Source organism: Corvus hawaiiensis, chromosome 14 (genome assembly GCF_020740725.1).
Source record: "Corvus hawaiiensis isolate bCorHaw1 chromosome 14, bCorHaw1.pri.cur, whole genome shotgun sequence".
NCBI lineage: Eukaryota > Metazoa > Chordata > Aves > Passeriformes > Corvidae > Corvus > Corvus hawaiiensis.
In genome coordinates, this window is record NC_063226.1 from 1877568 (window position 1) to 1902870 (window position 25303).

At 39.1% G+C, this 25303-nt stretch overlaps 1 protein-coding gene across 4 annotated transcripts in view; it reads right to left on the minus strand.

The window, feature by feature from the left end:
- The window catches only part of DIAPH2 (diaphanous related formin 2), a 184345-nt gene that overhangs the window by 138753 nt on the left and 20289 nt on the right, over positions 1–25303 (minus strand). For 3 of the 4 annotated variants that reach the window (XM_048318376.1, XM_048318373.1, XM_048318377.1), the window contains 15 exons: positions 24418–24522; positions 20801–20821; positions 16489–16628; positions 16034–16108; positions 15883–15952; positions 14763–14899; positions 13849–13960; positions 11361–11471; positions 9405–9523; positions 8341–8457; positions 7665–7783; positions 7311–7375; positions 6411–6515; positions 4121–4768; positions 978–1092 (listed from right to left, as the gene is read on the minus strand). In XM_048318376.1, coding sequence (XP_048174333.1) covers positions 978–1092; positions 4121–4768; positions 6411–6515; positions 7311–7375; positions 7665–7783; positions 8341–8457; positions 9405–9523; positions 11361–11471; positions 13849–13960; positions 14763–14899; positions 15883–15952; positions 16034–16108; positions 16489–16628; positions 20801–20821; positions 24418–24522 — 2059 coding nt within the window. The remainder of the gene's footprint in view (positions 1–977; positions 1093–4120; positions 4769–6410; positions 6516–7310; positions 7376–7664; positions 7784–8340; positions 8458–9404; positions 9524–11360; positions 11472–13848; positions 13961–14762; positions 14900–15882; positions 15953–16033; positions 16109–16488; positions 16629–20800; positions 20822–24417; positions 24523–25303) is intronic. The other variant, XM_048318375.1, reaches the window with a different exon arrangement.

Consider the following 25303-nt stretch of genomic DNA (forward strand, 5'->3'; position numbering starts at 1 on the left):
ACTGTCAGCTATATCAAAATTTCAAGAGGGTTTATTCAGCATTTTTAATGAAGAAGCTTTTCAGGAATTCAGAAACATTTCTTCAGATTTCTGATGAAAGAATTCAGCTCAAGGCAGAAGAGCTTGTCCTTTTCACTAAGAAGGGGCTCATGCCATTGTGTCATCTGCTGCTGGGCAGTCTTTCCCTTAAAGGTCTTCCTGTCACACTGAAAGAAGTGACCAATTCCACACCATTTTACCCTCACTGCAGTGCTAGGAACCAAGAATCAATCCATCTTTGGCATGGAAAAGAATGTTAAATTACTGCAAAGGATGCTTTTATATTACTGCATGGAATATCTGAACATTTAGACCAGAAAGTGGTTCTAAGGTGTGTTGTAAAAGGAGAATTCTAATGGTTTAAATTCAGTGACTGCTCAAAGGAGTGTGAGCTACAGCAGAGTGTGTATGTATTTTATGAAAAACACAGCCATGACTAACTCTTTGAAGAGGTTTCAGAAGAACATGGAAAAAAAGACATTCAGAAATAACTCACAGAAACTACTCAAAAATCAGTTCAAGAAAGTTACAGTCATGTGAGAGCCCTTCCTGAGTTAACCTTTCATACACTGCATAGTAAAAACTGTTGTTCTTATTCCTGAAATTCTCAGCCAGGAACAATAATGCAAATAAACATGAGTTTAGGATCAGAAATTAAATTTAATGATAATTTCATTAGAAGAAAACTCACATCTATCTGCAACATATAGTGCACTTTTAAAAGGTATTATTGCAAAAAGGTTCCTCCCCTCATGCTGTAAAGTGAAGGAGGAGCAATTCTTGTAATAGACTGTTATGCTTAATATATGTTTTAAATCATCTTCCTGCTACAAAACCATCATATGAATTCCATGGTATTGCACAAAGCATAAAAGAAACTGCCATTGCACAGTTTTAAACTTAATAAAAGCACAATAAAGAGTAAAGTAAGAATGTACCTTTCATTTGGGTTCCAAAGGTAAGTGCCAATTTTGCAAACAGCTCCGGGTCTTCAAATTTATCTTCTTCAGCTTTTACCCAAAAGCTGTTTTCTCCTATTTCTTGAGGTTCAATCTGAAAGAAAAACAGCATCTCCAAAGTCAATAAGCAGTGTTTTCAACAGCCAAGGTGAAGCAAATGCTGGAGAAGTTCTGTGATAATCGGGCTGAATGAAGTTTAGTCCCGCTCTGGGATGTTCTCGCTGCTGCTTCCTGCACAAACACCACGGGCTGAGCTACCCCTGGCCACTAATGGCCTTTATTGTACTCCATTCAGCAAGTTTTCCACACAGGCCTGATAACGGCACCTGGGTTTCAATGTGTTTTAGCCCTCTCTCAATTACTTTCCAGAGTCCCCAAACTCTTCAGCACTGATATGCACTCTGCTACCTGAGAACTCTATGGAACAACTCATCAGGAAATGAGCTGACCTTGTAGAGACTCAGAATTAAGTCTGTACTGGCTATACCAAAGGAAGAAAATGGTCTGCAATACAGAAGTTGAAAGACAGCTTGATTTTTCATGTATGACTCAGAACTGCTATTTGTTTTCCAAATATATTCCTCTAACATTATTAACGATTGTTTATAAGTTTGTTTAAATGCCAAGTAATTTCCAAGGGCTATTTAACTCCAAGATGACATGCAGGGAACTCAGCAATACTACATTTGTCAGCCTCACTCCGATTTCCCTGCAACACCCTGGTCCACCACCCTTCAGCACTGCTTTACCACCAGCTCCAGGGAAGACATTTTAAAAAACCACCTTAATCCAGCACTAATGGGGAAGACAGTTACAGCAAAAGGGACTAAATTAAACAGTAAGAATTTTATTCCTCAAATGATGGCTCCTTAAAAGTGATGATCAGACAGACTTTGCACTTTCTCAGTAGGCAGGAGATCTCTGGCACCGTTCCCAGCGCACTTAAGCAAAGCGTCCATCTGCAGTTCCTTCCCATTGTCACAGTCAGCGTTCACAGAGACACTTTATAAATCATTCCTATAAACTCCCCAATGGAACTGATCACAATGGAATTGCCTGCAATTACCAATATGTATAGTAAAATAAAAGCTTGCTTTTCTGTGTTTACAGGACAGCAGTCTATGTCTCACAGTTACAAAACTCCCACAGTGCATCCTGACCCAGTCTTTTCTCCCCAAGATACAGTTAATTCCTTCTCCCACAATAAAGAAGGAAAGTTATCCTTTTATGCACATTATTTTGTAAGAATTACAGACAAAAATATTTTCAAACTGCTTTTACAATTTAAATTAATACACTAAAAACATGGTTGGCTGTTTTCACTATCCTTCTAGTTAAATATACTGAAAGTCTGCTTTTAAACTACCACTGCTAGATACACTTCCAGATTATTTTAGCACATCTCCAAATATTTTGAAATCATTTGAAAGCATTAAAGCATTAATTCTTCTGCCAAAAGAAGCTATAAATTGGCATGCCATGCATTTCCACACAGGTTCTCTCTCAACCTTCCGGATTCCTCTTGCAAAATTTGTGGGATTATTCTGCTGTTTTGTTACTTCAAAGAAAGAGCCATTTCACTACTCAACACTTCAGAATTTAGAGGAAGCCAAAACCTAAACCTGTTTCTTTAGAAAGACAATTACCATCACTTATTCAAAAATATCAGAGGGCAGTCTAGCTCCTCTTCCAACAGTAAATTTGTCATCATTAGTTCTTGAAAGGTTTTGCCTGAAATGGTGATGGTATTTACTCAGAAATTATACAAAGCAACTTATATCCAGCATTCCACAGCACCCGGCTCCATCTGGGAGAACATGGTATAACACCCAACTCTACAGAATAAAGTTGTGTCTAAATTCATTTAAATGACCAGCTGTGAAACATCCTGAAAAACCTGCACTGCTGCTTCAGAGTGTGATTTAAATTCCAAAACTGTTCGGTGTTAAATTGCAGCTTATGGTCAGCAATGATCACCTGGTGCTCCTTAACAGCTTGTTTTTCATCAACAATTGGATTTTACCACGTACATGGTACCAACAAACTCCTGAGAGAATATATGGCTCTCAAGGCAAGTGTCAGGCAGTAGCTGGGAGTGCCAAGATGTGCACTGACAAATGAGAACCAGATATCCAGTGAAGCTACACTGAAATCCCAGCTAGAGCTCAACCCACACAGCATGGAATATACAGAACTCCTCCTTTCATTTGCCTGGGTGATTTGGTCATCTAGGTACTTTTTCCTACACCAAACATCAATATATGTGTCATATTTTATACCACTAAAAAGCTACCAACCACAACTTTAGAATGCAATGATTTAGTCTTGATAATAGATGCAATTATCCAATACTCCACATCTATTTCCTTGATATGGAAGGAGCAGTGGTTACACTGATCAAAAAGGGGTTTTAAAGCAACACACCCCAGCACAGACCTGGATGTTTGCATAACTTCTCTTGTTAGAGTGACTGCCTATACTGAGAGGTAAATAATAACCAGTAACTGCTTTAAGGGTTCACTTGCAAATCAGATTGTGCTTGCAGTTTACTGCTCAAGTAATGTTTATATTTTAAGATGGTTTTAAAAATGAAAAGCAATTAAATACAACCATGTTAAGACACTGGAAGCTCATGGTGCCCAAACCTTTCCCTTGAGCAGTCCCATGGCTCCTCCCAGTGGCCACAGCCCTGCTCCAGCACATCACTAATTGAGAACAACCAATAAATACCTTAGATAAGTAATCAACAAGTAACATTAAGGCCTTATATCAGCACTCTCTGAACTTACAACTGCATTAACATCATGACTTTAAAAAGCTTAAGTTGGTTTGTTTTGCTAGGTATGTGTGAAAACTGCTTTAAAACAGTTTGGAGATAAATAATATTTATGTACAACTTGATGCAAAGCTGCAATTCACATTCACTGCACCTGGTACAATGGATTGGAAGTAAGGTGGCTTCCTGGGATACCTGGTACAACAAGTTCTGTCAAGATGAATCTCATTTAAAAATCCATCCCACTGCATGGTACCAATGTGTGAAGGTTGGTGTGTGTGTGAAGGGAGCATGTGTGTGAAGGGAAGGAGGGGAAGGGACATCAGCTCCACAACTCTTGTCATACCTTTGACCAGTTGATTCTCTTCATCGAGACTTCCAGCTTATACTTCTTCTTCTCCTTCATCCCGTGTGGCAATGCTGGCATCACCATGAAGGGAGCAAAGGGAGCCCCTCCAAGAGGGGGTGGCATCGGGGGCCCCCCAAAAGGCGGCGGTGGAGGGACTGCTCCCCCGGGCAGAGGGGGAGGCGGAGGAGGCCCTGCTCCCCCGGGCAGAGGGGGAGGGGGAGGAGGCCCTGCTGCCCCAGGGAGAGGAGGAGGAGGAGGTGGCCCTGCTGCCCCAGGGAGAGGAGGAGGTGGGGGCACACCGGGCAGAGGCGGTGGAGGTGGGATGGCTCCCCCGGGCAGAGGAGGCGGCGGCGGAGGAAGTGATGCTGCACCAGGTAATGGAGGAGGGGGAGGAATTACTGCTCCACCAGGCAAGGGAGGAGGAGGAGGGATTGTTGTTCCTCCAGGTAGTGGAGGAGGAGGAGGAATTGTTGCTCCACCAGGTAGTGGAGGAGGAGGAGGAATTGTTGCTCCTCCAGGTAGCGGAGGAGGAGGAGGGATGGCTCCACCAGGGAGTGAAGGCGCTGGAGATGGTGGGGCATTCTCACTTGAGAGGGCTGGAGGTATTGCTGGGACTTCTGTCAGTTGGCCTGTCAGGCCTGGACCCTGAAACAGAAAAGAGGAATTCTTTTCATTGGTGACAGGAGGCTGTTTGATACAAAGCTGAACCAACCAGGATGGTTTGTAGGCAACTGCACCTCAAGAAAGTGAGAAATGCAACTGTTCTCCTATTTAAATGAGAAACAATATCAATAGATTATACCACGTAGCATAAAACTGCCAAGTAAACTGAATAACCTCACATTTTTATAAAAACAAATTGTTTCAATTTTAAAGAAAATTTAATAGTAGCAGTAACATTTAAGTGAACAGAACAGCATTTTATTTCTTACCAATGCACAAAACATTTATCCCACTTAGGATACCCCGGCAAGCTGGGGCATCAGAGATGAGAATAACCACGCTGAATTTTAACAACACTCATCTGCTGGTGGAACATTCTCCCCAGCACTCAGAGGAGCAGCTACCGCAGTGCAAGAGGTCCCAGGAGCACAGCTGTTCATAACTGTCCTGACATCTGGGGGTGCAGAGTGGGCAACAACCTGTCCTGCTGCCTTCTAAATCTGTCTGAGGGTGCTTCTTTGGTGAGAGGAAGAAAGAGCAATTGCAATATCCATTCTAATAAGTTGTAAAAGGAACAAGGAAGAGAAACAGCAGCATGTCAAACCATCAGAGGGGTGAGTGCATCTAAAAATAAGTGCCATCATATTCTGTGGGGAGCATAACACTAGAAAAGGAAACAGATAATAGAATTACATGGTTAATTAACCAGTGGCCACCATTACTGGGAATGCCCTGTCACCTCTGGATAATCTGAATTGTGTTAGAATCACTAAAACAGGATTAATAATTAATTAGACTAAAATACATTTTTTACTTTGCACAAGGCATGTGTTTCTTTGGCCCACAAGTTACAACACAACAATTGGTGGAGAACCCATTCAAACAGACTGTGAAACTTCAGTGTAACACTGGCTTGTAGATGTTTGTAATAAACATGAAAATTGGCAAGAAGGAAGTAGGAACAGGAGTGTCTGAATCTCCACCTCAGTGCCCAAATAGGAAGTGAGACCACAGGCATTAAGATACCAAAAATAAAGATGAAAAGGCAACACGCAGACCTTGCCTGGCATTGAAGGAATACAAAATAAGCCAGGCTGAGGCAAAAGCACCAAGTCATATCATCTGTTAGTTCCTAATGGGTATAAATGACCTGTCTAAAACCTGAAGCTGGTGTAAAAATAAAAAATAAAAAAGGCTAGGCTTATATGAAAATATAAGAGTAAAAAAATATATAAACCCAAAAGATTTTAAAAATAAAGACTTCCAAAACAAAAAATTCCTGCAAAACATATGGAAGCAGCAATGTGAAAGCATAAACAAATACTTGCAGGAAAAAAAAAATTGGGCTGGATTCAAGATTTTTATAGCCTAAGGAACATTTTTTCTCAATAAAGCAGGTATCTGTGACAGGCTGAACATACTACTATTTGAAAAATGTTACCTCCATTAACTATCCTTAGTAACCTGTGCTGGCTGCAAACCAAATCAATACACCTGTAACACACATTTCAAACCCCAGAGAGACAAGATACTCCAGGGCAATTTCTTTTCAACTCCTCCTCCTCCTCAAAAAAAAAAAAAAATCAACTCAGCTGTGGAACTTCATGTGATACAGTTTTATTACCTGGGTCCTGAGCTGTTTGACTTCTGTTTCAAGTTCTTTGATTTTCTCTTCTCGTTTCTGAAGCTCAGCTTGTGCCTCTTGTCGAGCTGTGAACTCTTCATCAAACTGTAACGATTTAACCACAACAGGAGAGTCCGTGCAGTTATGGCCACGCCAGAGGCTGTGTTGGCAGGAACTCTTTGAACAGTATCACAACTGGAGCAATTGATGCACTTCTGACTTTTTCAAGAGCATTTTTCTAATATGCTCACCTTTAGTACCACATTATTCCTTCCATCAGTAAGTCAATGACAGGGAACCACCCAGATCCAGCTACTCAGTACAGGTTTTTCCCCCCAAGAGAACACTGCAGACTTCTCACACCAAACTCAAGTATACATCTATTGCAGCAAACTTAAATTCATTAAAATTAAATCTGCAATCATCATGTTCAAGAACATGTACTGTCTTATGGCCTGAAAATGCCCTCTTAGACCAGACCAGCAAAAAAATCAAAATTTTGAATGATTTTAACACACAGCTCCATAATACATGAACATCAGTACTACTGCAGCTAATGCAGCACGTTCATTCATTTTTTCAAGCTTATACCTGCACTTTAGGCATTGAATTATGACTATTTCAGGACAGAAGAGCAACAAATGGAATTTTCCCCATCAGTTATCTACAGCAGAGGAATACAGCTGAGGATATGTATAGTTGATACCATTCAGAGGCTTTTGATTTCAGACTCAACTTGCACACAACACAGGACCACCCAAAACCCCCAGAGCTTTAAATATGAAAGCACATCCTGCCTGGGAGATCCACTATTTCCCAGTTTTCCCTGGGAAACAAGCTGACTGTATTCCCATTAGGATTCTGTTCCATACCTTAAAGAGAACCATGAGTAGGACTGACCTTTCTGGAAAATTCTGCTGCTTTCTTTTCACTCTCTTCTACTTTAGCTTTGTCCACACACGCATCTAGAATTTCAATAGAATACCAAACACCAGTCAAGTCAAACATATCACAGCTCTGAGATGCCTCCCAGCCATCATTGCCCTGTGAGCCCATGACACCAAAGCAACAGATACTTTTTCTTGTGACCCTGTCTCATTTCATTAAAAGCTACAGCATTTGCTCTGGTGCTCCTCAAGCACACCTGGAGCTTCCATGCATATTTCCAGAAAACTGAAAAAATTCACAGTCAATAAAAGTCTAGACAGAAGAACACAAAGGAAAACAAGGTAAAACTGCTTAAAGTGTACAAACCAACTAGATGTGTAAAATTAATGTCCATCCTTCCTCTGTATTTAAAATCTGGGTCCATGCCACTGCAGTGCAGCACTATCTGTGACACACATTCTTCTATGATCTTGTAATACTGAGGTCTAAAAGAGAAAACATTCATAAGACAATAAGAACACTAATGAGCCTTTATGCAATTGGGGTTGGGGGGCAACTAACTCCTAATATCTGAATTATACACCTGCCAGCAGAAGTATCAAGTTCAAAGTCTGATTTGTACTCTTATTTGTGAATATTTTGGATGTGGTACCCTGGACCCTGCTAAGACACCGAGCTGCACAAAAGAGAAGTTTACACTGAAGACCAGACACAAGGCATGTGGGAGTATTTCCAATTATCAGCTGTACAACTTCCATGTTCTTTGAAGCAATGAAGGTACCAAACTCAATTAAAGAAAAAGTGCCCAAAAAGTTAAGAGGTTTCTGGGATGAGGGCATTGGACTAAGGGTCAAGTCTTTGCAATAAGCATTATTATATTTACCAAGATCTTTTTATTACTAACATTGAGTAGAAAGACAAATAACACATTCTCAGAGAGGCATTTTAGGCATGATTATGAGCTACTCAGTTTACCAGGGTCCGGATTTCTCTTCTTGTCCCTACTCCTCCCAAAAAACCCAACCTGGCAGCTGGCACTTACCGGACATAGTAATCATTCCTGATCAGAAGGAAATGTTGGAGAATTGACAAGAAGTAATTTTCAGAAGAAGTATCCTTCACCATATTATACAGGAGATGAAATACTTCACTGACATCAGTGCAAACATTGTTAAGAAAATACGAGTCCTTAAAAAACTAAAAACTTAAAGAACAAGCAAAAGACCAAAAAAGCCCACTGCACAATAGAACACCCACCCCACCCAAACACACCTCCCCCAGACATTTCCCATATTGTTCAAGTAAAACCCCTCCTAAAACTTCTAAAATTGTGAACTCCTATCCTTAGCAGTAAACGTTATTTTTCCACTACGATTGCACACAGAATCTCTGTGCCCTGTTTAACAGTCAGGACATGTTTCATTATTAGTCAGAACAATCATACTGTACACTTCATGTTCTAGAATCCTGTAAAAGTACTTCACACAAAGCTTAGTTTCCACTCTGAGCTGAGCCAGGCTAAGGGCAAACACACACTGCTCAATCACTTTCACTTCCTAAAGATGACCATTACCTGGAATTACCTGTTCTGCAAAACAACAGCATTACAGGGGATTTTATAGTCCTCTCACTGATTGCCTCCACCTCCCCCTGCTTCCACCTAAAAACTGCAAGCAGCCATTCTGAACCTAGGTAATTTTCAATTTACTGCTGCTTCACAGCTAGAAAAGGCACACATCTGAAGTGCTTCAGAACCTACGAAAAATTTTGTTCCTCTTATTACCAAAACTCATTTTTCTTCAAACTTATGATCTTCCATGGGTATAATTTTATCTCTTCATTTATTATGAGACAGAGTTTAGCTTAATAAATGTTATTTATGAAAAATTAATTCAGTTCCCAATGACTTACATTTGACATGCAAATTTAAGCACTAATTATCTAAATATTTTCTAACAAAAAAAGCAACTGGAGAGAAATCTGCTTGACAAAGCCCCTGGTAAGACATACAACTGAGACAAATAACCTGCACACAGAGCACTGTAATTTCCATTTAATAAAGTTCTGAAACAACACAAGTTATAACAGCACTTCCTTAAAGGATATTCCATTTCAGCTTTGATATCATTGAGACGATGTGACAGTTCAAAGTGGTCTTCATCTTTGTTCTCATCAAACACCCTCAGCTGAATATCAAGCTCATCATTTTCCTTATCTTTCAAGGCCTGTTTTTCAAGGTAGAATATATCTTAATATCTCCTTTTTTAAAGCAAGAATTCCCCCCCTTGAAGGATTGTATCATGATGAAATGTATGACATTAACCTTTAGAATAGGAGAAAGTTTTAACTCAGTGCCTGGGATTTTTTTTATTATAATGATATAACTGAGAAAAATTAAAGGTAAAATATCAGCTCAGAGCAGGTATGGGCTACAGAACAAATGATTTCCAGTTGAATCAAGTTCTTAAGGGGACACAGCAGCTCCTGCTTGTTAATGTCAGAGCTCCTTTAAAAAAGCACAATAAGTACTTATTTTGAAATAAGTGTATTTCAAAACATTAATTGAAGTCATCTTAAGAAGCCTAAGAAAGCATAAAGAAGACATGCTTACAATTTCTATTACTAAGTTAATCTAGACCATAGCATGAAATCAACCACAGTACAAGAAATGCAATGGAGCAAAAAAACCCCCACAAGGTAGCATTTGGAGCAGGGGAAAATGGGCTGCTCTTTTAAGAGACACAAGCAGTTGTTCTAATTCCTGTAAGAACCAAGTTTAGCTTCCTAGCAGGAAAGCACATTAAAGTTCCCTCCCATCCACTCGTGTGAATGCATGATCCCATGATTCACAGGGAAAGTGGCCTGGATTTGTCAGACCTGGATGCAGCCACGTGCCTTCCCCAATACAGCAGGAACTTGTGCCACTTCTAATGCTTGAAAAGCACAGGAGGCTGCTCTGAATCTGAGCAGATGAAGAGCCAGATCTATGGATCCCCCTCCTGACTTTTTCAACACATTGGCAGTTGAGCATTTTGAAAAAAGACTGATCACCAAATATTAATTGCTTTTACACTCAGATCTGTATGGCAGATGTTGGCACACTCTCACAAGTTTTCTATCATATCATGATTTGTTACAATTCAGTTTCTTTGCTACCTAACCCATCCCTAATTCTTAAAATTTTTAAGCATTTATTGATTCTGTAAAATATCTTTCAATAGATTAAAAAAAAACAAACTAAAAATCTTGAGGCTTTCAGATGTTCCACAGCAAATAAAGCCAGCAGATCATGCTAATGTATCTACATGATACAAACCCTAAAAATATACCCCAAGAAAAATTAACATCACACATCAGGAAGAGTCTCGAGGCTGAATGAGCCAAAAATGGAAGTTTTTGTTCCTGACAAACTGACGATCTGAAACTTTGTATCTTTAAAGTCATAGCAGAATAAATTCTATTTCAGACAAATACAAGCAGGTACTCTAACTTCTCTCATCTCTTGAGAGAAAGTGATGAGCACCTTAAATATACATATTTTTGATACAAGCATCAGAACAGTTTCTTGGTTAAGAGCTACAGATCTCTCCCTGAGTCAGAAATATTCCTGTCTGTGCAGCTGCATGAAGACAGACCTGCAGTCTCAGAGAGAATGAATGTGTCGATTTGATTTTTCTTTGAAATGTCCCTCTGCATTCTCAGCAGGCAGATTAAAGAAAACCAGATTTCACAGAAAACAACAGGAACAGCATATACAAAGAAAGTCAATCCAAGATTGGTTCCACAGCCAGATTCACATTCACTGCATGAGCTTTGAGCTCATTATGCAGAATCCAGCTACCTTAATTTAATTTCTAATACACTGACTTGTTTCAACTCCTATTCTGGTTTACACAGCTCCTGAGAACCCAAATTTGTAACTCTGTGGACTAAAATCAGGTTTGGATTGATAATCTGACCTTCTGCACCCCCAATCCTTCCCTTCTGCTGTTCTGCTAGAACAGTTTGGTTATCTTCAACATTCACAGTGGACAGTGATCAACCTATACACAAACAACTTACAGGCAGTATTTTCTTCAGGCCACAACGTAAAAACTCATTTCTCAAGTGTATCCTGAAATCAAGATCTTCTGGAGATGTAACAAGGGCATTGATGAGCTGCATACATGCTACCTGTTGTCAGAAATACAGAACGAAAATCAATATTGCTTCAGTCACTGCTGCAGTTTAATTATAAAAGCAAGAGATGGATGTTATTTATTATGCAGCACACACGCAACACTTGGGTTTATTTTAGCAACATCAAATACCGCTGTGTCTGTTTCCATACCAGGATGCTTCTGCTGTGTCAAAACAGTACCATATGAATGACCATCACAGAATAATATCAGGGAATGGTTTGAGCTGGAAGGGACCTTTAAAGTTTATCTTGTCCCACCCCTGCCATGGCAGGGACACCTTCCACTGTCCCAGGTGCTCCAAGCCCCAGTGTCCAGCCTGGCCTTGGGCACTGCCAGGGATCCAGGGGCAGCCCCAGCTGCTCTGGGCACCCTGTGCCAGGGCTCCCTACACTAAAATCATACACCAGTTATTCCCAATCTGAAGTTGCCCACTGCATCTCCTCCTCTTTCTCCTCACTATTCACCAGTTTGAAAACTGTTTCTACAATAATTAAAAACTTTAAAAAACCCCACATCACAACCACCAAAAAACACCCATACCCAAGTAAGTCACATCACCAGGTGTTTTTTCTATTCCTGCAGATCACTTCTGCAAAATGCCTGAAGTCTCAGGATAGTGGCTAATGCTTTAATTGAACAGCTGTGCACTTTAATTGATTTACTTGACAACAGGTAGACAATAGCACAACACCAAAAGTGCTGATCCACATTAAAAGACTAAAGTGGGACTCAAGGGAAATACCAAGTTTGGTAAAAGATGTTAACTGCAAAAAGAAGTAGCATTAGAGTGGGACAAAAAAAAAAAAAAATCAATAGCTGCAGAGGAAAAAATCAGATAAAAAGCACTCTTCCTGTTTTAATTACACTCACTATTTAGCTTTAATAGAACACCTTATGGGGTCTCAGATTTCTATTAAAACACCCTTTCAAAGGCACTCTCTTGATAGAGCTGCATCTTCAGATAATGCAGTATCATCGTCCTTGCTTGAATGATTCTTGTTATTTTACTACTATGACATGACTTAACAAGGCAAAGTACATGTCCAATCTGAAATTAATAGAGAGAAGAGGTGCCATCTGCTCTGATTGCTGCTGCCAGAGAGACTCTGGCTTAATGGCTTGTGCTAATACATTACAAGTAAAGAACAATTTTGTCAGAAACAAGGTAATGAGTCTTGCAATTGTGCCTTCACTGAGGTATCAGAGAGCTTTGGGAGGGGAAGCTTGGCAGGAATGGTGGGTGGTTGTTTTTGTTTGCCTTAAATCAACAAGGTCATAAAGAAGGAGACAAGCTCAGAATGAATTCTTCAGTGATAGCACTATTAAGGTCAGAATGTCATTTATAGAAACTTACTGAACAGCATTAACTCATCAGCCCTGAAACAAGAGGTGCTAACAGCAAACACAGCATTAAGGCAACTACAGCTGATGTGTATTTGATCCAAGACTGGAAAAAGGCATCCCAAGGATACCTACCCAGTTCACACTGTACTTTTCCATATCTTTCAGCCAAAATAGCTGAAATACAAATTCCAATACAAAATGTGCATCAATACTGTACTGGGAGAAGACAGTAAGTCAAAGTCATCCTTTAATAGGATATTCAGCCCTTGGCCTCTATGCAAACATGGCAGTACCAAAAAAAAACCCAAAACCAACCCCAATTAAAAAAACCTTGCACTGTAATAGCAACCAAAACTCTTAGCTAGTCTGGTGCCCACAGAGAATTAAAAGCCTCTATCCATTGACCATAAGCAGCAATGAACATGATCTAAGTCATGACTTAGTAAAAACCACTGGCAGAGAATGTTTATTTTATTATTTTATTAAAACTGTAAAAGCTCACTAGATCACCCTTAGAGAAGCACTAGTGGCTGATGAGAGGCACACATTGAACACACCAAGGAACACAGAGTCCCTGTTGGCAAAATACCAATGATATCCTGCTGCACTTCATTCATCCCAAAAGGAACAGTGCCAAAACTGGGCACAGCCCATTCTACATCTGCCATAATTATCATATATCTGAATATTTAAGAGGCAACAGTCAAAAGCCCCAGTACCAGGAACAGATTTATTACCTGAACATTACATCTGGCATTCAAGGAAAGAAATATCCCTAATTACTCTCTTTACTACAGTCAAGACTTCTTAATCCTTTTTTTGGGACAAGAACTGAGCTCCTTGCTCTCAAACCACTAACAAGTAGAAAATCTAATACCAGTGGACCATTGGTGTTTATTTCTCCTCTTTTTCTAAGCCCTGGACTAACAGCAGCAAAAGATTTTGCGTGTAAATTATTTAAAGGTCACAAAGCAATCCGCTGTGTTCCAGCCTTCTGGCTGAAGCACACAGAAAAGCAAACTCACCTGCAGCTGTATGAACTCGTGGTTCTCCAGGCCTTCAACAATCTGAGAGAAACGCTCTTCCCTGCTGTGCCTCTCAGCAGCAGTTGTTATAGCACATAAAAGCTTGTCCAGACTAAGAGAAAGACAAACTGTCAAAAGGCACAGCACAGCCAACTCACTCATTTTAAACATACTCAGCCCACTATCCACATAACTCAAGGCTTTAGGGCACTGACAGAGTTTAAATGCATTTATCTACAAAAAGTTGAAAACAAATCAAGAATCAAGTGTTAAAAATATCTACAAGATAAATGTTGGAATAAGGAAAAAAAGGGTGAATAAATGTCTGGATTATTATTTCAGCTAAGAAACAATCAATCAGTGAGGGAGAAAAAATCCTTACCTCTCCAAGGCTGCACACTTGAAAACAGATGACATGTTTAACATCTGGAAATTCTAATAAATTGTCCTTTCAGAAATCAAAATGTTTTAATCTATTTATTGCACAGTAGATGAAGTTTGCCCATTTGAACCTTCAGTAAATAAATACACCGATGAATTTACAGGAAACATATGCCAAGGGATTATCTTTGTTTTAAAAATCTCATGGGCAAGTGCTAAATAACTCTAAGTTCAACTGTTGCAAAGCCCAGCTGTAAATGCCAACTTCTTGTTCCTGTGGTAGAGAGGTGATTTATCCTTTCAGACCTTCCACTTCAGCCACAGTGCACGTGAGCCACAGGTCTCTGCTCACTTGCTTTTCTCTGATTTAATACTGAATTAGGGCAATAGAACAGGTGAAATCTCTTTAATTTTAAACCACATTAATAAAGACTTAATAGGCTACATTTGTTTCACTGACAAGGTTTCTCACCTGTGTCCAAGTTAACAACTCATGAGCACAAAAAAAGAGAAGGCTTCAATCTCTCACTTACATGTTTTCCTCTCCAACAATGCAGATGGCAGAAAGGATTTTCACTGTCTCAGTCATCATGTGTGGTTGCTTTGGATCAATTGCTCTTGACAACAGCAAGAGACTCCTTTCATCTCCTAGAATCCTTTGCAAACCGTACTGAGAGAAACAAAAAGCTCCTGGTGAAAAGGGTGCTCTTGCCTTGGACATTCATCACTAGCTCTGGGATAAGATCCTGAGGGATTCTCCCAACCCCTCCCTCCCACAGGGGGTTTGGCAACACTCTACTAAAAGCCTCAGGCCACAGGTCAGTGTCCCCAGTCTTGCATCTGAGGCTTTCTCCTGACAGAGAGAGATTCAGCTCTTCAGGAGGACACTGGGACCTTGTAAAATCAGTACACCCACCAAAAGACAAATCAGGTTTTATTTTCTATGCCTGGAACACCCCAGAAGTATGAAAAATCTGCCTTTCTCCCTCTTCATTAGACAAGCTCATCTGTGAGATTTTTGTAAACTGGGTAGAAGTAGTTATAAGTAATTTTTATGCAGTTTTATTTGCTGGGGAGGATACATAAGTACAAGACTTCAGATTTTGCTATGCATTAAGCAAAATTACAGGTTTAATACATCAGCTTCTAGAAACAGTACTCGTACTCTGTAAACCTGAGTAACCGGTGTCAGAGAAAATTAGATCCAACTTAACCTAATCCTTTACCCACAACCTACCAACTTAAAAACCACAGCTAAAAAGATATCAAATCCTATTCAATTTAAATCAGGTGAAAAGTACATTATATTAACAATCATGTATTGAAATCTGAATTTATAAACTTTATTTTTTCTAATTTCCAAGTAATTCATTTCCAAATTCACTTACCTTAAATTTATACTATCATCCTCCCTTTATCAAATATTTTACTGCCAAAAATCAATAGTATTGAACAAAACTAAGAAAAAAATGCATATTCTGAAACGCTCATGAAGAAGACTCTTAACAGAAGTCTAAGACTTACACTTCCAAAGAGTTAAACGCTGGATATCCCAAAGCTTTCCTTCCCTCTCCAACATTTAACATGCTACATATATCTTGAGCTAAGAAAAATCAATCATGCTAGAAGTATGTGAATTTAAAATACACTTACTTTATTGTTCATAAATGCTTTGAGGCACTGGATAAGTTTATGTTGATTCTTCTTATCAATACTTTCTTGCCTTGAAAGGAATGAGGAAAATAACATCAGGAAAATCTTCACGACTTCCCCACCCCTCCCTTCAAATGATCCAAGTCCTTACTGTTTCTTGTCCAGAAGCTTTTCCAATGCATCCAACAGAAGTCCAAGACCTTCATGTCCAAAATTGTTAACCCAGCTGGAAAGAAAAAAACGAAGAAAAATGGTTTTAATTATTTCTTAACCAAATGCAAAACTTGCAAAGTTATTTCTCCATTACTGCTTGTGCATCCCTTCGTAGGCTCCACTTTCGGTCTCACTTCCCAAAAGACCTGATCAGCCACGAAGAGAAACGTTCCAACAAGTACAAATTGCTGAAAGCCACAGTGAAAGGTGAGGAGATATTGCAGACAGCTGCAAACATTTCACTTATCCTTGTCCATGGTGCTGAGAACACTGCTCTCCTGTCAACAAGCATTAGCATAATTACTCTGTTTCAAAAAAACCCCAGAGCCCACAACTCTCTCTTGCTTAGAAAAACACCATGATGAAAACCACTGCAGAAATTGCTCTGCTTACCTGACTGGGTTGCTGGTTAGAGACACTCTCAAAGACTCCAGGCAATTAAGAAGTTTTTCATCTGAAATTCCAGATCGCAGCTCATGGATATATTCTTGTGAGGACAGTGTGCATTCGTGCTTGCTGTTTTTTAGTCCACCCTATCACAGAAGGCAGAATGCTGCTGAGTGTTCTACTGATCAAGTAGTGTTTAGATGATAAAATAGAAGAGTAATATTTCCATGTGAATTTTCAAGTCATAGTACAAGTATTCAAGACACCTGACTTGACTTGGATTTGTCACCAGTGTTTAATACTTCTGGTTTTGCATCACAAGGATAACTATTTCTGCTGGAATCTTTTTCACTTCTTTGAGTAAAAGTGCATGTACTACAAATTGAATATAAAAATTTAATTCCATCATTCAGTTGTATTAACATATTTAATGAGAGTAAATTAAACACCTACTTCACAACACTGTATTAGAAACAATCACAAACAGAGACACAAAAAACCCCCAGTTCATGCAATTTCATGAGCCAATTTTTTGCTGTACCATAGTCCATGTTTGGCCCCTAACAGAGATCTCTACAGGATGTTGTTTGCTGCAAAAAAAATGATACAGGAGATTTGACAAAGAGCTCTCTCCTGCTGAAGTGCCACTACAGAAGAATAACCACTTACAAGGTATTTCACTATTAAAATCCCTGAGCATCAGTTTTTAGAGCTATAGTATTCAAACCCATGAACAAGACACAAAGCACTTTCCAAAAGGTGCAACTAATCTTTTGTACAGCTCTGACAGGTTGCAGTAGGCTTATCTCAGAAGAATGCTTATGATTCATTTGCAGTTCCTAAAGCTCCTTAGCTCTGAAGGATCTGTTGAAGACACCCTGATAAAGATGCCCTGGGTGCAAAGGCAGTATCAAGTGCCTGACCTGAAGAAGATTTATATACATTTGGTTTTAATTGTATCAGAAGCTTCCACGGCTAATATTCATATTAGTGTCTCTTTCATAAAGGTCCACTTCTCATTAAGTTTCTGGTTTGCTCTCTTCAAATTCTTACCATTCATTTTCCAAAAATGCACTAAGTATGGCTGATGACAAAATGACTTGGCTAAATTTAAGTGAATGACTTTGACCTAAAGATTCAATGCATAAAACAGAACTAAGTCCACATTATCCTTTCAGATTAGAACAAAAACATGACAGACTGTGACTGCATTGAGACAACAGTGTCCTCTGCACTCTGTCAGCTTTGAAGATGTTTCTTGCTGACATGCAAAAGACCTTTAGCTGGACATCATCTGCCAGTTACATATCAAAGGACCAAGGCAGACAAAGATGAGTAAGAAGGATATAAAGGGACTGGAATCAGTCACCATCCACCTCCTAAACAAAGAGATGCTCTTCCACCAAAAGAAAAAGGAATAAATGGGTGGGGATTATCTTTATGAGAGTAGGAACTGATTGTAAATCAGGTTAATATATCAAAAATCATGAAAATTCTGAAAAATCATCACTCTGAAGGACCATAAGACAAAGAACTAGAAAAAGGAACAGCTTTATGCCACTCATTGAACAGATGGGAATCAGAAAAGATTCTATGTGTAACTAATGCACATCGACACAGTATGGATCTAACTGGCCACAAATTGTCATTTCAGCCATTCCCCAACTGGTAAAAGAAGAGAACAGAAATACTGTTGAGAGCCACAAAATGTACAAAGAGATGAGACAATGGTGACTTCAATCAAATGCCACTGTCTGTTAAGCTAGACCCTGAAAAGCACTCTAGAATGCAAGACATAGTGGCTTTTCCCAAGAGATGAGTTTGCCCTTCCACTGCAGTCTGCTGCAAGCTCCCAAAGAGACTCCAATCCACACTGGGGCAACCGGAAATCTTTGCTGCTCTTTGCTTCGTGTTCAAACCAAGATGTGATCTTGCTGCCTCCTCTTTCTATGCCATCCAGGCCATCAGTGAAGCACCTCTGCTCTGCCTAGTCCTTTATTTTCAGAAGACCTATGACCTCCTCAAAAGTATTTACGATAGGTCAGAAGTTCAAAGAACTGGCAGCGTGCTCTGCTAAGGCTCCTTCCCACGTGTCGCAGGACAGGCACATTTCTTCACTGATTCTTTGAAAAAGCACCTTTAACTGCACAGCAGTAAGGGACCAACTCCTCTTCTTTATTCTCCTCCCTCTTCAAAATGGATGGTCACTCAAGACAGGTCATAAAAAGCCATTCTTAAAATCTTTCAGAGAATTCTCAGCTTACCAGGGTTACTTTCTGTTATTCCCTGCAATCAACATCTCAGTCTCAATCCACTCTTACCCCTAGCCATGCTAACTCGAGTGCTGAACCAGGTGCTACTTCTTTTATTTCCCTATTCAAAGAGAGTTTGATTGGAATACTATTTTTGAGTAATGCTACGCCTTTATATGGATCAGATCTTAATATAAACATTTCTCATTACTTTGAGGTACAAGGTCCCAGTGAAACATACATTTTACAGGAGAACTCTAATAAAGGTGAAGGCAAAAGTGAAGTAGAAAAACTGAGATGGTTGGGTCCCACATCAGAATGCTCAGAGATTAAACCAATGCTTATGAATGAAAGTCTTAGAAATTACTTTATGACCAGTTACCTTCATACTGTTACAATCAAGGCAGAGGATGATTCATGGATGCCAACTCAAGTGAGAGCCTGGACCACAGAGCAATTGCACCAGTGCTGACGATCCCATGTAAAATTCCAACAAGTTCAAGCTCCCAAGTCCCCATGAACAGGGAAACCTCTTCTCTGCAATCTCTACAACCCAGCAGTACTACTGGGAACATGGCAAAATTCCTCTCCTCCCTAACCACAGTGAATCCATAAACCTCCAAGGAAATAGCTCCACATGCTGGCAGAAACAATCAGTTCCTAAAGGATGGATCCTGGGAGAAGCACACTGAGGTGCAAGCGCTCGTTAAGCAATAATATGCAGAAGCCATACTCCAGGCACAGCATTTCTTATTTTAGTATTTAGCAAGTTATTTGCACAAAACCATGCTTTTAATGCAGAGCTGTTCTTGCTCTCTATCAGACCCTGAACTCAAATGCATGGGGAGGAAACATCTTAAAGTTTCTCCCCTACCCATTGTGGGAATATCAGCTTCCTTTATAAAATAATCTCTTCACAAAGCAGCTGTTCAGGCTAATTCACACCATAAGGAAATTACATGGCAGCAGGGATTATTTGAAACTGGTTGTAACACACTGAACTGGAAAATTAGTCATTTTTCCCCTCAAAAATCAAATACCTTTAAACACATAAGCACAATTTAGGCACTTTTCTCAATCAGGGGAAGAACTAGTACTGTGTACAGAACTAAGAAGTACTGGTGAACACAAAAAGAAAAGTCTCTTTAAAGGCCACTCTGAACAAGACAGAGCCAAGAGAAAAATATACAAGAATATAGTGTGTAGGAAAAAACCTAACTATGTCTGAGGCAATGATTAGACAATTTTAAGCCATAGATTGTTCTCTATTATTTTTACTACAGAATATAATTATAGAGGATGAACTAAGTGGAAAGCCTGGCTGTACCTGAAAAGCCTCCTTTGGCCATAACCAAAAATAAAGTCCATCCATAATTAAAAAGAACATCTTTGCTTTCAACCACTGTAAACATGCATGTAATTATTTCCCAAAAAATCCTTTTTTCCAGGAAACTAACTTCCTGAACTCGTTCCCACAAATTAAATCCCAAGTATTTGTTTATAATATTTGAATTTAATCACGACAACATAAAATGTAGATGAGTCCTTAGTAAGACAAAAGTTATGCTCTCAGCAATCTCATCTTAAACTTACTGACCTTCTGAATACTCTAAATTAATCTTATTCTCACGCTGATCTGCTGCAGTTGGCATTTCCAAGACAAGCTATGAATAATAACAATTAGGACATAAAAAAATTCCTTATCTGAACAGAGTGAAGTAAGCCAAATACTGCCAATTTAAAATTTCAAGTGCCTGCCTTCAATAAAAAGCAAGACAAGCACAAATTATATTTGTTGCTCACAATGAAGAGATGAGCTCAGTGAGTCTGAAGTATTTGGAAATAGACTCCTGAAAGCTTGAAGACATCCCTCAAAAGTGTAAGCAATGATCTTATACTGGTAAGATAAACATGACTGAGGTGGTTGACAATTATTTTGTTAAAACAAGGAATCAGCTGTGCCCACTGAACTTTTAAAACCCAGATTAAAGGTCCAAATTATTCCAGCCTAATCTCTAAAAAGGGAAGTTCATAAGAGAAAACAAAACTCTCGTGTTCGTACTCACCGGAACTTTACTTCCGACTATCTGCATGCAGTGGTCAGCCAAGAGAGGTTATTGTGTAAAAAAGATAACAATAATACATAAATAAACACAGCACAGTACTTAGTAGGATGTAGTTGCACACACATTTTTCAGTGTTTAACCATTAGTAGTAGTTACATTCTTTTATCACTTTATCAAACTGTTTAGGGGTTAGAGCTTCTCAACAGGAAAACAGCAGCTCTACTGTAGGAGCAACAGTTTCAAATTCTTATGTTCTGCTGCTAAATCATCAGTATTTGACACATTTACCAGCACATAACTAAATACCTGGCTTGAAAGCTACATCTTGAAAGACTAAATGTGCCATTTTGCTGAAATTATCAGGTCAGATACTTTATATATGACAGTGAGAACCCTACAGAACATGCTAATGGCATACTGACTTCCTTGCATGTATAACAACTGCTTTTATTATGGAGCTTTTGATCTGTTTAGATGATGTCACCACTGAATTTAATTAAGTTTGCGTAATCAAAATCATAGCCTACAGTTATAACTCCAGCTTGCATTTCAGAAAATCTCCCATGACATTTTTATTCAACTGCTCGGTATGGATGCTTTTAATTACATGGATAATTAAACAGTGATTTTCAGAATGCCATCTTCTCTTTACCATGGAACAGCATCTCTATATTCATGAACAAAAAGTTGGCTTTCCCCAGAGGAAACTGCAGGAAGGCAGCACATCTGTGCCCTGTTCTGTCACCTTGCACAAATGCCCACATTCCTGGGAACACCAGGACAATGGAGCTCTGCTCAAACACCACAGGCCTCTCCTCCTCAGCTCACCTGCTGCAATCTGACAGCAGCAGCCAGTTTATTGAATAACCACTTTCATCTGCTCAAGAGTTGCTTTGGTTCTGAGATCTGAATGTGTATCTGTTCAGCCTCCACCTGCTCCATTTTCTACTCTTATCTCTTCTGTTGCTCCTTTAGGGAGGCTTTCAAAAACAGAAGTCCCTGCAAGACTTTCACAGTCAACACTTCTCTTCCTGATGAAGCTCCCTCTAGAAGCACAGGAAGGGACTGCCATCACTAGACAATCTCTTCACATAATTTACTATTTTCTTCTCTCACCAATGGTTCAACTATTCAGTACAGCACAAAATGTCACCACATTCAGTTCTGAAACTGAATTCCAATCCTTCACCAGTTCTCAGGTTTAATTTCCATGGTCAACAATCTTTCTCTTCAAGGGAGAGAAGGAATGAGGAGCACAGAAAATCACTTCCCATGAAAGCATCCAGCTCATGAGCTTCTACACATCCTCCACCCCCAAGGAAAACTTTCTTCACACAGCAAAACCCAAATTCCCTTCTCAGAACTCTGAAGACAAGTGTTTCAGAAAAGCATGGTCAACATGCTGCAGATGGCACACATGCAGGGGAAGTGAAGCACCAAATTTAAAATAATTCGGTTAAGACAACATCAGCAAATGAGAGTGATATCTTCACATTGAAGGGAGAGAGCTCAAAAGCCTAATTAAACAAACATGAAATGAACTGCAAGAAAAGTCACATCAACTGTTAAGTGTGTTTTGTAAGAGCTCTAAGCAGAAGGTCCAAGTGTTTTCAGTGTAAAAAGGAAGACAGGTAATTATCTATGACAAAAGAAAAAGGTAGAAAATTTAAAGACAGATCATTTTGAATGCAACCAGCATTTTCATGGAAGACAATCCTGAAGAAAAGAAAGTTTGACAATTCATGATGCAGTAAAGATTGATTAGGGCTTGAATTCATCTGAGCAGAACAGTAGTTGCACTAAACAGAAGATGAAATTACAAGTGAAAATGAGATTTTGCACCATTGTAAGATCCCAATCAACATTTCAAAATTAAGCTCAGTATTTTAGAATTTTTTAACAATCAAGATGCTAGCTATTTAGAAGTTAAATTAGGATAACATGCTACAGAAAGGTAATGTATATTTCTGAAAGATTCCATTCAAATGCTGTGATTCAACTGCAAGAAGGACATACTGAAGCACACAAACTTCAATATGAGCCATTTTTCCAACAGGAAAAACTCTTTGCATACGTGTAAAACATCCACACTGGTGCTGACTTAAGCCCAAAGGGCACATTCATGTACAAGGATCTTTTAGGATGACTTGGTTTTAAATTGTTAGTACATTTGGACAAATATATCCCCTGTTCCGTTAAGTTTTCCATGCTGCAGCACACATGGGGAGGAATGCAATGCATTAAAATTTCAGCAGGAAGCCATGCAATGGTAGCCATGCTTTCCTTACTCAGCTACACAATTCTGGGGCTTGAGGCAGCCACATTTCAACAGCAGTGTACATGAGAGACATCACCACTGTTCAACTACTCTTTGAAAAAAATTGCAAATACTATTTCTACTTTCACTTTCTACTCCTTCATGAAGTATTTTTGCATACTAAGAAAAATTCCAGATTTAATACTGATCATCAAGTGCAGATAAAAATCTTACAGAGCATAATTAGTCGTTCCCAAAGACAGTCTAGTTCATAGTTCATAACATTCACTCCATAAGCTTGAATAATTCTCCAGTAATTTGTACATTTAGTTAGACCATGCTTAAAGCACTGGATTCCTTCCAGCACACACTAAAGGGCTGTGGATTTTGTTTAAGATGAACTCATGCAGGAACATCACTCCTCAGAAACTAGATCACCATTTTCATTACCATTTCATCACCATTATAACACAAGCTTTTCCCCACTGAACTTTATAATGTTTCATGCAAGGCATTTGCATAATAATTGCATGTCATTGTCATCTTAATTTTTTGAAATTTAACTCTGCAGAGCTGATTTTCAAGGTTAAAAAGAGACAAGTCAAGTGTACTGCTTGCAGTCCATGCTTACAGATTCCTTAGGCAGACACCAACAATCTTTATTTATTTCTGTATTTGCTATAGTCAACTTTTAACACACACAAAGCACACTGTTGTATTTTATAACTAATTAGTACTAACAGTTCAACTGCAGAAAGTAAACTGCAGCTTTTCATTACTCGAAATTGTATTTCTCCACCCCAAAAAATGCTGGAGCATCCAGTAATTTCCTTACACTTCTTGCACCCTGAGGAAGACAGACTTCAAAAATTCTGCATGAAGGGCTAATCAATCAATTAAACTACAGAGAATAATCAACATGGATGAAAGATCAAAACATTTTTTCTATTCAAAATGTAATCTGAAACTGGTTTAAAGACCATCTTTTCACTAAAGGAGTCTAGTACATACATTGCTACTGAAACCACAAAGTCAAAACCTTTTGGTACCAAAAATTCCTAAGATGAATTCCACAGAAATATGCTCAGGTTCCATCCATGACCCTACATCATGAAATCTGCAATTTCTTATAGCTTACAAGAAAGGCTCAAGTTTTCACATTGCCCAGCAGGGGACACATGAACTAACCGTCCAGATGCAGCTGCAAGCATTTAAAAGTGCGTAAGTAAATACACATTTATTTTTTCCTACCACTCTTAGATAAATCCAGACAAAAAACTGTCAAGTTTCAAGCTTGAAAAGCATCACACTCAAAGCTAAGCTTCCTCCTCAGGTGTGCCTCAGAGAGGGGAGCACTTACGGATTTGGCAGTTGCAGAAATGTACTGGACAACCATCTCACGCTTTGTGCCCAAGTCTTTGTCTCGCAAAGGAGCTTTGCGTTCCTCATTCAGGTTCATGTCTTCCTGTAAAGAAACAGACCACACCACATCAGGAATATATCTCAGGATTTTTATTAGTCTTTGTTCTTTTTAAGCTACTTTTGTTAAACAATTATCAAGCAAACAGAAGGTGTTTTCTCCTGTTTATCTGCGCCCATTTCATTTTGCCCTACCTGATTTTCTCATTTAATTCTGTCACCTCAAGTGCTCACTGGTTTTGAGATTTAGCCAAGATTCTAATTGCATCAAGGGGAGTTAGCATTTGTGAAACTTGGCTCAAGAAGTAAAACTAGAGGGCAAACACAACAATTCTACACCACAAGTCGATACTTAAGTGTCAACTCTTGTGATGTTCCTGTGTTTTTAGGGAAATCGTATCACAGTGGGCACCATTCCTGCACTACTTAACCAGAAGGCTCTTATTACATGGATTATTAGCTTGTGGAAGGGGTAGATGTGAAACTCCTGCAACTCCTATATTTAAAACAAGCCTAAAAGTCAAAATGCTCTGCTAGATTAAATCTAGTAAGACACCTGTTTAACTGATTAAACACAATGCAGTCATTACTAGCCATGACTAGGCTTGCCATTAAAAGTCAAAGTAACTTCAGCCTAGCACCTAAGAGCAGTCAGTGTTACTGTAATAACTACTGGTGAACAGCTTTGTCAAAGAGCTGTTAGTCTGTGAGACAGACCAATATATACTGTCTGCTTCAATAAACATTACTTGGAAAGGTTTAAAACTAATCCCTTAATCTAACAAGCAAATCAAGCAAGTGTTAATTAACACTTATCCAATCCTTCA